General features: G+C 42.8%; 1 protein-coding gene across 1 annotated transcript in view; it reads right to left on the reverse strand.

The window, feature by feature from the left end:
• The window catches only part of faf1 (Fas (TNFRSF6) associated factor 1), a 100,373-nt gene that overhangs the window by 28,170 nt on the left and 56,485 nt on the right, over nucleotides 1-15,718 (reverse strand). Inside the window, exons 13-17 of the mRNA XM_029707252.1 lie at nucleotides 15,146-15,300; nucleotides 8,387-8,523; nucleotides 8,096-8,184; nucleotides 4,394-4,474; nucleotides 4,022-4,099 (exon numbers count right to left, since the gene is read on the reverse strand). Of these exons, the coding sequence (XP_029563112.1) occupies nucleotides 4,022-4,099; nucleotides 4,394-4,474; nucleotides 8,096-8,184; nucleotides 8,387-8,523; nucleotides 15,146-15,300 (540 nt within the window). The remainder of the gene's footprint in view (nucleotides 1-4,021; nucleotides 4,100-4,393; nucleotides 4,475-8,095; nucleotides 8,185-8,386; nucleotides 8,524-15,145; nucleotides 15,301-15,718) is intronic.

The following is a 15,718-nucleotide window of genomic DNA, read 5'->3' on the forward strand; positions in this document are numbered from 1 at the left end:
GAACTTTATCGAACAAAACATACATGTATTTTGTAACATTGAGTCCTGGGAGTGTCATCTGATGAAGATCAAAGGTTAGTGATTAATTTTAGCTGTATTTCTGGTTTTTGTGACGCCTCTCCTTGCTTGGAAAATGGCTGTGTGGTTTTTCATGTTTAGGCGCTGTCCTAACATAATCTAATATTATGCTTTCGCCGTAAAGCCTTTTTGAAATCGGACACTGTGGTTGGATTAAGGAGCATCTTATCTTTAAAATGGTGTAGAATACTTGTGTGTTTGAGAAATTTGAATTATGAGATTTTTGTTGTTTGAATTTGCTAGCGTCCCACATGTCCCAGAGAGGTTAACCAGTATTCTACAAGAGGACAGACGCAAGGGACAACAAACACACTGTTCTCTACATTGCAGATGAGCTGAAGGAAGTCATCAATGACCTTAGACCATAGAAAGTGTTTACATTGGTGACAGACAATGCTGCAAACATGAAGGCTACTTGGTCTAAAGTGGAGGAGTCCTACCCTCACATCACACCCATTGGCTGTGCTGCTCATGCATTGAGTCTGCTCCTCAAGGACATCATGGCACTGAAAACAATGGATACACTCTACAAGAGAGCCAAGGAAACGGTTAGGTATGTGAAGGGTCATCAAGTTATAGCAGCAATCTACCTCACCAAGCAAAGTGAGAAGAAGAAGAGCACCACATTGAAGCTGCCCAGCAACACCCGTTGGGGGTGGTGTTGTCATCATGTTTGACAGTCTCCTGGAGGGGAAGGAGTCTCTCCAATAAATTGCCATATCACATTCTGCCGATATGGACAGCCCCATCAAGAGGATCCTCCTGGATGATGTATTTTGGGAGAGAGTGGTAAGCAGCCTGAAACCTATAGCAGTAGCCATTCAACAGATTGAGGGAGACAACTCCATCCTGTCTGATGTTCAGACTGCTTGCAGATGTAAGAAGAAATCCGTACTGCCCTGCCCACTTCTCTGTTGCTCCAAGCAGAGGAAACTGCAGATCTGAAATAGATCAAAAAGTATGGGCTTCTGCCTGCAGCCCATACACGCCGCAGCGTACATGTTGGACCCCAAGTATGCTAGCAAGACCATCCTGTCTGGTGCAGAGATCAACAAGACCTATGGTGTCATCACTACCGTGTCTCGCCACCTTGGCCTGGATGAGGGCAAGGTTCTTGGCAGTCTGGCGAAGTACACTTCCAAGCAAGGGCTTTGGGATGGAGATGCAATATGGCAGTCGTGCCAGCATATCTCATCAGTCACCTGGTGGAAGGGACTTTGTGGATCTGAGGCTCTTTCCCCTCATTCTCCAAATTCCACCAACATCAGCTGCCTCAGAGCGCAACTGGTCATTGTTTGGGAACACAAACACGCAACAGACTGACAATACAAGGGTTGAAAAATTGGTGGCCATCCGGGCAAATTATAGGGTTTTTGAGCCTGACAACGAGTCATCCTCAAGGCTGGAAAGTGACAGTGAAGATGAGGCCTCAGAGTCTGATGTTCAAGAGGTGGACTTTGAGGTCCAGGGAGATGACATAGAAGCATGAGAGGAAGACAACCAAAGCTTTAGTTTCTAGACTATCATTTTACAGATGTAACATTGAGAAAAGTTTGAGATGCGATGGATAATTGGGGACCATTCAATATTCCATTTTGTTGTTCAGTGAAATCATCCCATGTGAAGAGTCAACTCAATTAAAGTTCAATTTGTAACTAAATTGTTTTTTTATTTGTATTGCAAGGATTTAATCATTTGCAATTACGTCTACTTATGATAAGGTAAAAGGTTTATGTTTTTCTCCATATAAGGTAAATATATCCAATGCAAAAAACATCTACATTTAAATGGTATTAATATTAAATTGAAAGTATTTCCCATATATTCCCTGTTAATTCCCATGGAGAGTTTCCACCTCTGAATATTCCCCAAAATGTGAAACCCTATTAAACACACCACATGCCCTCCTGCCTGCCTCACACTTGACTAGGCAGACACACAACCAGACAGGTGAAACACAGTTGACCAGGTGAAAATACACCTGATACAGTCACACACAGGTCAGGTCAATGACTAGATTGTGTTTTCCCCTGCTTTAGACTTTAGGGCCACAATAAGGTAAGCCTGTCTGAGGTAAAGGATGTGGTATAGACTGCATGTAAACAACAGAGGGGCCATTGTTGGGTATCATGTTTCTGAATATCTACACTGTTGCATACAAGCAGGGTCGGTTGGTGGAGAGGAAACCATGGCAACAGGCTAGAGGACTACAGTGATATAATTAAGACTGGACAGAAAGGGCTTTTGTTTGGGGCTGTTTAACTAATGTGACAAATCATCTCAGCTAGCTGGTTCACCTGATCCCTGCCGTCTGTGGAGTTTGCTGCTGAGTAAATAGCCAATCAGCTGGCTAAAAGGAGCTATATGTACAGCATCCACCACTGCCATAATTGTTTTTCTTTGTCCCACCGTGCTTTGTGCTGCACCTTTTGTTCACTTGGTTTCAATATGAGCTTGTGTGTTGTAGGGAATTCAAACAGGACAATAACATCTCTGTATGACAAGCTTAACAGGGATAGGGCTTACTGTACACACAAGAGATTAGTACATGTCCCTCTGTCTCTCTGTCTCCACCATGGGGATCACATGTTAGCATACACTCCACAAACAACATATATGGACATGCAGCACGAAACAGACTCAAATACTATACAAAAGTATGTGGATACCCCTTCAAATTAGTGGATTCGGCTATTTCAGCCACACCCGTTGCTGTCAGATGTATAAAATTGAGCACACAGCCTTGCAATCTCCACAGACAAACATTGGCAGTAGAATGGCCTTACTAAAGAGCTTAGTGACTTTCAACGTGGCACTGCCATAGGACGGATTGTCAAACGTCTGCCCTGCTAGAGCTGCCCCGGTCCACTGTAAGTGTTGTTTTTGTGAAGTGGAAACGTCTAGGAGCAACAACGGCTCAGCCGCGAAGTGGTAGCCACACAAACTCACAGAACGGGACTGCCAAGTGCTTTAGCGTGTAAAACAACCCTGTCCTCGGTTGCAACACTCACTACCAAGTTCCAAACTGCCTCTGGAAGCAACGTCAGCACAAGAACTGTTTGTTGGGAGCTTCATGAAATGGGTTTCCATGGCCGAGCAGCCGCACACAAGCCTAAGATCACCATGCGCAATGCCATGCGTCGGCTGGAGTGGTGTAAAGCTCGCCGCCATTGGACTCTGGAGCAGTGGAAATGCATTCTCTGGAGTGATGGATCACGCTTCACCATCTGGCAGTCTGACGGATGAATTTGGGTTTGGCGGATGCCAGGAGAACGCTACCTGCCCCAATGCATAGAGCCAACAGTAAAGTTTGGTGGAGGAATAATGGTCTGGGGCTGTTTTTCATGGTTCGGGCTAGGCCCCTTAGTTCCAGTGAAGGGAAATCTTAACGCTACAGCCTACAACAACATTCTAGACGATTCTGTGCTTCCAACTTCGTGGCAAAAATTTGGGGAAGGCCCTTTCCTGTTTCAGCATGACAATGCCCCGTACATAAAGCAAGGTCCATACAGAAATGGTTTGATGAGATCGGTGTGGAAGAACTTGACTGGCCAGCTCAGAGCCCTGACCTCCACCCCATCGAATACCTTCGGAATTAATTGGAACACCAACTATGAGCCAGGCCTAATCGCCCAACATCAGCGCCGACCTCACTAATGCTCGTGGCTGAATGGAAGCAAGTACCCGCAGCAATGTTCCAACAACTCGTGGAAAGCCTTCTCAGTCAAGTGGAGGCTGTTATAGCAACAAAGATGGAACCAACTCCATATTAATGCCCATGATTTTGGAATGAGATGTTTAACGGGTATGTGTCCACATACTTTTGGTCATGTACTGTATAAATGATGTATATTTTTTAAATCTAACAAAGTGACCATGTGTTTTCAGTTATCTAAGTAGGAAATGATTGTTTAACTCTAAACATTAACCATAATGTTTTCACCTCTTTCTCATCATCTGCTTCTTTCTGGATCTGTTGCAGGCGAAGCTGTTCTGCCTGCTCTCTCTCCTGTGCTTCTCTCTGAAACAGATATATTTTTATTCATCCATCCATCCGACATCAAACCATTACGAATAGTGATCAAACAATCAACCATGCGACTGTTAACAGGTTTACTGGGTGGTTTCACAATAACCATTAACGACACATAGTAATGGCCACAATCATAACATGATTATAGAAGGGTATCCACTTTAAAGTTGTGCTCTGTATAATGTTTCACTTGAGTTGAATGCTCAAATGCATGCTAAAAACCCTCTAACATTTATCTGATGAGAATGGATCCATGCCATTGTTTTGTAGTTGATGCCAAACCTTTTTACGGTCAGCCTCTAATGACAGTTGGTATGCCTCATCCTGCTCCCTCTTCACCATTTCCCTGGCTTCACGTTCATCCTGGATAGAGATCGAGACCACGTTAGAAGAGAAGACAAATACCCTCAAGTTATGAGGCAACCAATAACAAAAGAAGTAGTTAAAACAAAGTTGCTTTCTTCCACTGCCACATGTTATATTGTTCTGTGTTGAATAGCTGTGATACCTGGCAGCTGAGCAGCAGGAAGTAGAATGAGAGAACTGAATGCTTTGTGTGGTTTAGCCAGACAAGGCTTGAAAGAGTATCATGTGGGAGAAGGGAATCCATCCGGGCCTCGACTTCCTTAACAGACCTGAGGGCTCTTTTCTTTTCCCTCAGAGTTCCTGTTTGTACAGAGGCAGACGACTGCCTTTCTACGGGCTGTGTGTAAGAGGCTTTCTAAAGCAGGGAGAAAGAAATGTTTCCATTGTGTCAGCAATGGCATTTGTTTTGGAGCCTGGGAGACTACCTTTTCTTTTCTGAACCCTGGACTTTGTGCCAATGAAGTGAAAAAGTTGAGCTATTGTGATTTGTGGGGTTTGTGCACAGGGCAGGCAGGGGGAGTGGTCAATTCTTGCAAGCCTGAGAATCAAAAGGATACATTTTTCTGTTGTCCCAAATCATATTGGTCGCTGAACAGACACTGTAGTTAGTAGCATGGTTGAGGACAAAAGAATAAAGGGTCACTTATCGTAAGTGCATTTGTCCAGCAGTCACGCAATAACAGTTAGTGTAAAGTATAATGTTCTGTATTGTGTTCATTCCCTTTGATAAAATATCATGAAACAAACAAACGTTGCTTTTACTACCCATAACACACATTATGGACAGGTACCTTTCTTCATTTACTGGGTATTGAGGTGATACCATACAATACAGTTTCCAACTACTTATGTAGCCTTTATCTGGTATTAAAATAGATCAAAGGAATAAACAAAAAAGTATGGAACAGATTCTAACAGCCAGGTATTTCCTGCTGTTGATGCACAGTCCATAACTAACTAAACAGACAATCCAGGTGTGTTTGGTGAAGTCAAGTTCGTTCAAATCTATGTGAAAGTAACTTTTTGGCTCTGCTGCAGTCTGTCCACCTCCCAGGCATGTCAGTCAGTTAGTAAGGAATGCGAGTGTGATGTTGGCAGATGTCTGGGTCTGTCCTCAGAAGAATGGGCCAGCAGAGCACGACAGCCTCAGACAGTGAGTAGGTGTGAGCTCAGAGCAGTCTGGGATAGCGGGGGCTGTGGCAATGGGAGAACATCAGGTCGGAATATAGGGACTGAGGTTTCAATTTTTTTTGGGATCCCCATTAGCCGACGCCAATGGCGGCAGCTAGTCTTCCTGGGGTGAACCTGAATTCTTCTGAGTGACCTGTACTGAAGGGTGACTCAGAGTACACCAACACCCCTAGCCTTAGGAGTCCCCTGCTTGAACTCTCAAGTCCAAATTATGACTGATTACTGACATGCTGTACATAAATCTGACCCAAGGCATTCGACTGATAAGGGGGCTAAGGGGCCAAACAATTGTATTTAAATATCTATGACTGTACACGTAGTGAGGAGATTTAGCTAATATAATAACTCTTTCCAATGATTGAAAGGCGGTCGGTGAGCTCAAGGAGTGACAAGTTCACTTCACAGCGAAGATGTATATGGTCTGGCATTTACAGGATGTGGTTGCAGATTCCTGTGGTTATTAATCACTCTGGTACATTACCCACTCATGATCATTTGTTCTCCTGACTTGTGACATTATCACTTCACATTTCCATCAATACTGAAAGGCCTGTGTAATTAACACAACCAGTGACCTTTATGGAGCCAGATTGCTTGTCAAGGTGCCAGAAAATAATATACTACTTGTCATGAACAGAAACATTCTAAATGTGTCAAATTGAAAAGTCATTAACAACCAAATTGCATGGTATGTTAAGTGAATTACAGTATTTATGTTGATATCAAAAGCTGTCATATTCGCTTTGCATCTATGAAGACAATAGCAACGCAACCACCCAAGCTTCTACCCATGAAAACCTGTCCCTCAACTTCTCTAAACGGTGCTGTATCATCCAGCCTGCTCACACAGGACATACAGCTTGGTGCTGTATCATCCAGCCTGCTCACACAGGACATACAGCTTGGTGCTGTATCATCCAGCCTGCTCACACAGGACATACAGCTTGGTGCTGTATCATCCAGCCTGGTCACACAGGACATACAGCTTGGTGCTGTATCATCCAGCCTGGTCACACAGGACATACAGCTTAGTGACAAGTGCACAGTGTACACACTTCTTGTTGCTTATTGGTCTTAATGATTTTTTCTGAAAGGGTAGGCATCCAATAAGAACCTAATGGGAACCCCAGTTGCAGACACTCATTGGCTCACCTACAGTTAACCCTCCGGCTATGCGCAAAACAACACTGTCTCACAATTCCCATGACGACATGCTGTAACTAAACTAATCAAACACTGAAAGGTCACTAAACTAGTATTGTTACGTAAACACAGTGTGAGTCTAACACATTCCTCATATGATGTGACTGAGAAAGACAGGCAACCAGCCAGGCCTAGTGCTGAGGAACATGAGACAATCTCAGGTTTTAATCTACTATAACACGCTGCTGCAGATGCCTTTCATCTCAGAGACAGTAACCACTTTGTGACCATATCTTTCTTTAAATCTCTATCCCATCAACAAGAGTGAAAGGTCTAAAGATAAGTCGGTGAGAGAGAATGTGTACTGGTAGTCAGTCATCGCCCACTGACAAGTTGACGCTAAGTATTGAGCACATTGGTCTGAGCCTGATGGCACGTCTTCCCACTTCATCTCTTCCAGACTGCTGATTAATGAGAGGTTTAAACAGTACAAAGAAACAGGGCATTGAGTCACGGGTATTCACTAACAACAAGAACTGTATGCCAAAGACAACATGGTCTAGTGTAGTCAGCTGAGGGGAACTACCTGTTTAAAGGGTCAGACCAAACTGGAATGCCGTTCTTTGTTTATTTGATGTTGAGTAAATATCTGCTAGAGCGGGAGAATGATTAAATCCATCCATTTCGACACATAAAAGACAGCATTCATGAGGTCAGGTAAATGTCTGACACAGAGGGACCCCAGTCATACTGTCCCAAGATTCCTGTCCTCACATGAAAGAATACCGCTTCTGTTTCGCTGCTTTCTTCTCAGAGTGGAGCTTGGAATTTGTTTGTCGAGTTTCTATTGGATTAAAGCGGCAATGGACAGAGAATGGTGAAAAAGAGAACAGTTTGTATCCTGCTCCCATTGTGAAGACCATAGGCACAGTTAACTAAAACCAAATGGGAGGGAAATTGATTGTGCTTCGCCCCCCCTGCCCCAGACAATGGGCCTCTCAGATGTGTGTTCCTAGCCTTGGCCCTAAGTGGAGCTGGTGGCAGTCACAATGCCTTCCGATTTGTCTCCGCATGTCCCCACTTAGCTCCGAGACAAACTATGGCATAATTCTATGAGAACGGCTCAATTGGCACAATAATTGGCTCCCTCTTGGCCTCCTGTGATTAAACAAATCATGGTATATTTCAGTGGCCATGGCTTAATCATGGCTTACATTTCAAACATCTACTCCCCCTTAAAGACTCTGTTCTTCTGTGTGCTTTCAGAGTTCCTCTCATCTGTACCTCATCCTTGATGTCCTCTTGCTGCTGAGCTGAGAAGATTTCCATCGCACCCATTAGCCTCATCATCAACTCATCCACTGTTGTATTGCCTTCAAAGAATAATAAAAAACAAGGCATAAAAAAAAGTTGTTTTTTTTCTCCCCCCATTCGCACAAATACTATTTTATCATTATAGAAGGGTCAGAGTAAATTGCTAAATTATAGCTACAGTTAAGTATAGCATTATAAACCCCTCCTTTTATCCAGAACATTACAAATATTCAACCCATCAATATCGTTGACATTCATTACCTTGAATAACATTTAAAACTTCATTTGATGTCCTCTTTCCCATGACAGTAAGGAGCAGGGGGAACTGATCGGTCTTGTACGTCCGAATCGTCTGTGCCACCACACTGCCAAAATGCCTCGTGCAAATGGTGAGTAGTCTAGGAAAGGAAAAGACAGGACGGACATTTTTCACATGAACAGCACTTGAGAGGTACACCGCTCATACCATTAAGGACTTTAAAACCAATTCTGCCTTTTCTTCCAGGAGACGTCCCTGTCTAAATAGGCCTAGTAGACAAATTAGTATTCCCCACCGCATGTGATGAATTGATAGGGCAGAGAGGATTTCTTATTCCATTACAAAGATAGAACTTTAAATTAACATTTCACTAGAAGGAAAAGGGTAGCAGGCAGGCCCTTGGAGCTCACTGTAAATGTCATAATATTAATGAATTGCTATAGAGTGAATGCAAATACAGATTATATTTTTTGCTCGCCTTTTAATAAGATCCACTTTAATAACTGGCTGGTAAAATATAGGAGTAATGAAATGGATGTAGGATGAGGTCAGAGGGGAGAGGGATGGAGTGATTGGTCTGGGCAGGGGTGCTACTCATTAATAATGAATTCAAAGTTGAGAGTGCTAGTTGCATTACTTTTCAAACCTTGAGATGGAACAGCATCAACTCAACGCTTAACCATGGGAAGCATTAGCCCCAATCTCCAATCAGGATTCCAGGAGAAACAAGGTAATTTCAACCACAACATTACTCTTTTATTTCACCTTTATTTAACCAGGTAGGCCAGTTGAGAACAAGTACTCATTTACAACTGCAACCTGGCCACAACAAAGCAGTGCGACGAAAACAGAGTTACACATGGGATAAACATACGTACAGTCAATTACACAATAGAAAAAGTCTATGTACAGTGTGTGCAAATGTAGTAAGATTAGGGAGGTAAGGCAATAAATAGGCCATAGAGAAGAAATAATTACAATTTAGCATTAACTTCTTACATCTAGACGTTCCGCTAGCGGAACACCGCTCCAATATCCAATGATAGGGCGTGGCGCAAAATACAAACTCCTCGAAAATCCGAAAACTTCAGTTTTTCAAACATATGACTATTTTACACCACTTTAAAGACAAGACTCTCCTTTATCTAACCACACTGTCCGATTTCAAAAAGGCTTTACAACGAAAGCAAAACATTAGATTATGTCAGGAGAGTACCCAGCCAGAAATAATCAGACACCCATTTTTCAAGCTAGCATATAATGTCACAAAAACCAAAACCACAGCTAAATGCAGCACTAACCTTTGATGATCTTCATCAGATGACACTCCTAGGACATTATGTTATACAATACATGCATGTTTTGTTCAATCAAGTTCATATTTATATCAAAAAACAGCTTTTTACATTAGCATGTGACGTTCAGAACTAGCATTCCCACTGAACACTTCCGTTGAATTTACTAAATTACTCACGATAAACATTCACAAAAAACAAATTATTTTAAGAATTATAGATACAGAACTCCTTTACGCAATCGCGGTGTCCGATTTTAAAATAGCACAAAATAGCACATTTTGCAATATTCTGAGTAGATAGCTAGCCTGTGATGGCCGGGCTATTTTGACACCCACCAAGTTTGGTACTCACCAAACTCAGATTTACTATAAGAAAAATGTTATTACCTTTGCTGTTCTTCGTCAGAATGCACTCCCAGGACTTCTACTTCAACAACAAATGTTGGTTTGGTTCCAAATAATCCATAGATATATCCAAATAGCGGCGTTTTGTTTGTGCGTTCAAGACACTATCCGAAGGGTGACGCGCCCGCACGTATCGTGACAAAAAAATTGTAAATATTCCATTACCGTACTTCGAAGCATGTCAAACGTTGTTTAAAATCTTTCTCGTAAAATAGCGATAATATTCCGACCGGGAGTCGTTGTTTTCGTTCAAAGACTGAAAATGTAAAATGGACTCTTCACGTGCACACCCGTCTCATTGTTCTCAGATCGACCACTATCCAAATGCGCTACTGTTTTTCAGCCATGGACTGCAAAGTCATCATTCAACGTTCTGGCGCCTTCTGAGAGCCTATGGGAGCCTTAGAAAGTGTCACGTTACAGCAGAGATCCTCTGTTTTCAATAAAGAGGCTAAAGAAGGCCAAGAAATGGTCAGAGAGGGCACTTCCTGTTTGGAATCTTCTCAGGTTTTGGCCTGCCATATGAGTTCTGTTATACTCACAGACACCATTCAAACAGTTTTAGAAACGTTAGGGTGTTTTCTATCCAAATCAAACAATTATATGCATATTCTAGTTTCTGGGCAGGAGTAATAAACAGATTAAATCGGGTACGTTTTTTATCCGGCCGTGAAAATACTGCCCCCTATTCATAACAGGTTAACAAGGAGTGACAGATGTGCAAGTAGAGATACTGGGGGTGCAAAAGAGAAAGAATATATAATATGGGGAAGAGGTAGTTGGGTGTGCTATTTACAGATGGGCTATGTACAGGTACAGTGATCGGTAAGCTGCTCTGACAGCCGATGCTTAAATCAGCTCTTACCCTAAATCTACACCAAATAGCTCATGTACAGTTGAAGTCAGAAATTTACATACACCTTAGCCAAATACATTTAAACTCAGTTTTTCACAAATCCTGACATAAATGTCTTGAGATCCTAGTAAAAATTCCCTGTCATAGGTCAGTGAGGATCACCACTTTATTATAAGAATGGGAAATGTCAGAATAATAGTAAAGAGAATAATTTCAGCTTTTATTTCTTTCATCACATTCCCAGTGGGTCAGAAGTTTACATACTCAATTAGTATTTGGTAGCATTACCTTTAAATTGTTTAACTTGGGTCAAACGTTTTGGGTAGCCTTCCACAAGCTTCCCACAATAAGTTGGGTGAATTTTGGCCCATTCCTCCTGACAGAGCTGGTGTAAGAGAGTCAGGTTTATAGGCCTCCTTGCTCGCACACACTTTTTCAGTTCTGCCCACAAATTTTCTATGGGATTGAGGTCAGGGCTTTGTGATGGCCACTCCAATACCTTGACTTGTTGTCCTTAAGCTATTTTGCCACAACTTTGGAAGTACGCTTGGTGTCATTGTCCATTTGGAAGACCATTTGTGACCAAGCTTTAACTTCCTGACTGATGTCTTGAGATGTTGCTTCAATATATCCACAATTTGTCTCCCTCATGATGCCATCTATTTTGTGATGTGCACCAGTCCCTCCTGCAGCAAAGCACCCCCACAACATGATGCCGCCACCCCTGTGCTTCACGGTTGGGATGGTGTTCTTCGGCTTGCAAGCCTCCCCCTTTTTCCTCCAAACATTACGATGGCCATTATGGCCAAACAGTTCTATTTTTGTTTCATCAGACCAGAGGACATTTCTCCAAAAAGTACGATCTTTTTCCCCATATGCAGTAGTCTGGCTTTTTTTTATGGCAGTTTTGGAGCAGTGGCTTCTTCCTTGCTGAGTGACCTTTCAGGTTATGTCAATACAGGATTTGTTTTACTGTGGATATAGATACTTTTGTACCCGTTTCCTCCAGCATCTTCACAAGGTCCTTTGTTGTTGTTCTGGGATTGATTTGCACTTCTCACACCAAAGTACGTTCATCTCTAGGAGACAGAACGCGTCTCCTTCCTGAGCGGTATTACGGCTGCGTGGTCCCATGGTGTTTATACTTGCGTACTATTGTTTGTATAGATGAACGTTGTACCTTCATGCGTTTGGAAATTGCTCCCAAGGATGAACCAGACTTGGAAGTCTACAATTTTTTTCCTGAGGTCTTAGCTGATTTCTTGTGATTTTCCCATGATGTCAAGCAAAGAGGCCCTGAGTTTGAAGGTAGGCCTTGAAATACATCCACAGGTTTACCTCCAATTGACTCAAATTATGTCAATTAGCCTATCAGAAGCTTCTAAAGCCATGACATTTTCTGGAATTTTACAAGCTGTTTAAAAGGCACAGTCAACTTAGAATTGTAAGTCAAATAATCTGTCTGTAAACAATTGTTGGGAAAATTACTTGTCATGCACATAGTAGATGTCCTAACCGACTTAAACTATAGTTTGTTAATAAGAAATTTGAGGAGTGGATGAAAAACTAGTTTTAATGACTCCAACCTAAGTGTATGTAAACTTCTGACTTCAACTGAGGTTGATCATGGGTTCTGACAATGTGGCTGACCAGTCTTTTGACCATCCAGCTGTGGTTAAGGAGGGGTTCTCCCCATGACACAATGAGGTTAAGAGGATGTCCAAGCACTGTCCTTGTCCCTGCTCTAGGGGGCCCTGAAAAGGCCTTAACACAGCCAGGCCAAAACAATGGACAGAGGTAATTCTAACCTGTCACCAAGGTCTTGGGAACAATCACCACAGCCTTCAGAGAAACCCTATCTTAATTCCCATATTAAACACAACACAACCTCCTTTGGTTCCAATCAAACACCTTAGGAGTCAACCCAACACACCTTTCTCTTACAACTACCATACATAGTAAAAAGATTAAGCAGAAGTACACTAACACAGGAGTAACCCTAAAGAGCAGAAATGTTTCTATATATGGCGCGCAGGTCGGCATTTATTGGGATGACTCATACTGGAGGCTGCTCTGCATAGTGGTCACTAGCTGGCACAGCTACAAAGTCAGTCAATCTGGTTTTAAACCTAACCACATTGCTACAGTAACCCTAATGCCTAACACTAACCTTAAATTAATTTGCACACATTTTTACGATAGACAATTTTGACTTTGCATCTGGGCTATCTTCAGGAAATCACTCAGTTCTGCCTCCAGGGCAAGATTCATGACAAACATCAAACTGTATATGGTGCACAATAACAAGTACTGACACAGCATCACAAATGAAGGGTGAAAATCATGTCTGAAGCGCAGGATGTAGAAATTAAACCAAGGAATAAGGTCAATAAGGTGAGCGGTTCACTGCAGTCTCTTTCAGCCATAACATATCTTAAAGAATGTATAGCTTTGCTTCTCACAAAATCCTTAAGGGAGTTATTTTTTCCTAACTACTGGAAACACCTGGTCCTTGAATATCAGGTCATGGTTGGTTTGGTAATGAGAGAGTGACAGCTTCTAATTCAGCTCGCTCTCTTTCTCTCCACATGGCAAAGTGTTAATGTTTCCCTGGACTGTCAGGTTCACTTATTTACATCAAAGTCATGCATGAGATGTTGAGCGACTGCTGCAACTTTACATACACTCCAGTGAGCATACAACAAACTCTCAGGTGTGCTTTAGTCAATCACGTGGAATAGGAACCGGATGCTACACAGAAAACACAGATACTCTGCGCAGACATGTTTTGAATGGAAAATAGCATTTCTCAGGCGATTCTCACGTTTTGAATACAGTGCTTCTGAACAAGTCAGATGAGTGCATGACACTTTCACTGGTAATGTGCTCAATTACAAGGAGTTCAATACCATTATTGAGCGGTACAGAACCGTATGATAAATTAAAATAGATGAGATGTGGTATGAAAGTAGGCAGTCAAATGCAAAATCATGGGATCAAAAGCTAACAACTATCTGAAAGATGTAGTGTTTTGAGTTTATTTATTCATAATTAAGTTCAATACTAGCTGTGCATGAGGCTCAGTGTCTGTGGTATTTCAGAGACATTTTGCCATGGGCAACAATTACATTGGCACGTATTCAACAGGTCTGGTTTTATGCATAATATTTCACTTAACTAAAGGATACGCTATGAGGCCCTATGAGTTAGAATACCTTCTTAATAGCCACTGTGACTCATGCAAATCACCAGTCACTCAGGATCAACCTAAGAGCGTGAGAATGTGGGAAAAACGTGTGTGTACGTACGTACGTTAGAGCAAGTAGCAGCGCACATTATGAAAAGCTCCAGATGTTGCCTGCCTTTAATCTGCAATAAAAAGGCTCAGCTGGGGTAAAAAGCAAGAACCAAAAGGGAGAAAGGGTGCAGAATGAGGGAAGGTCAGTGTCTGAGCCTTTCCCCCGTCTTTCTTAAAACGCCTCCAACCAGGGGGTGGGCTTAGCCCTGAAGTCTAGTGGAAGGAAAAGCTGGGGCCTGCCCCGGAGCAAGAGGCTGCTGCTGGGCCCCAATCAAACCTCCATCTGGTTACCGGCCCTCTCTCCTCCTCCCCACAGTAGAGACATCACACCTGGGACGCTGCCCCATTCTTGCCCTTGGCTAGGGGAGGAGAGCATGGCCAGGGAGGGTCAAGCCTGGCTTTGGGGTCAGGAGTTGAAGGCTTGAGAGTGTTGTTGGGTATTGCTAGCGCAGGGAGTCACATACTGAGACAGGCAGGACATTGGTGGAAATAATGGAATTGGGTTGAGAATTGTTATGGGGGAAATATGAAGTTGGGTTGATAAGGCTGCCATGTCATGAGTGCCCTCAGCCTTTGGGAAATAGAGATGTTCTCCCAGGCAATGCAGCCTTCATGGGACCTTCATTCTAACTGACCCTCCATTGAGGCAGATTAGTGAAGATTGCCCAATTGGGGCCTCATACTGCAAACACAACTACTTTTGTTAGCACACACCCCTCTCCCCTCCACAATGAAGAGGGGCTTGAGTTAAAGAGAAACAGTGGTGCGGAGCAGGGGACTGGGGATGAATCTCAGCTATTAAGATGGCATCCACTTGTCAGACAATCTCTGATATTCATTTTGTTTTCAGGGATACAGCGGTGGATTCCTGAGATGTGATGAGGGCATAGAGTACTCATACATACCTGGCTTTGTTAGCTTCTTTAGTGACATCCCATGCCCATGTGATGAAGTTTTGGCTCAGATAGGCCACTATGGAGTCTGCACACATCATCTGGGAGCAGAAGACGTTGCTGAGCACACTCTCATCATTGTGGAGGTAGATGGCCAGCAGTTTTCTCTGTGGAAATGGACAGCAGAGAGGTCTTCATTAGCAGAGGTGTGAGGATTGAGAAGCTAATGACCAGCCAGACCCTGAAACACAGGGTGAGAAAAGTGTCCTTGCTCAGAGTCTGGTCCTTGCTCAGAATTTAATCATTGAAGGGAGAGGTTTTATACAGCTTTCACGCGTCGCTCAACAGGAGACCGTGAGTAAAGCAATTGCTTTCACCGACAGCAAGGCCAAACCAATGAAAAGCAAACACAAAATCAAATGAACAGGGAGTAAATAAAAACTTCCTTTGAGAGGGCCGATGAGAAAACAAAAAGACAAATCACTTCATTTATTTTACACCAAATGCCACTGGCCTTCTCCTGCCTGCTCAGGTTAGCAGCAGGGGTAGGAAATATTGACGAAGCTCTAAAATACAAGGATATTG

This window comes from Salmo trutta, chromosome 22 (assembly GCF_901001165.1).
Source record: "Salmo trutta chromosome 22, fSalTru1.1, whole genome shotgun sequence".
Classification (NCBI taxonomy): Eukaryota; Metazoa; Chordata; class Actinopteri; order Salmoniformes; family Salmonidae; genus Salmo; species Salmo trutta.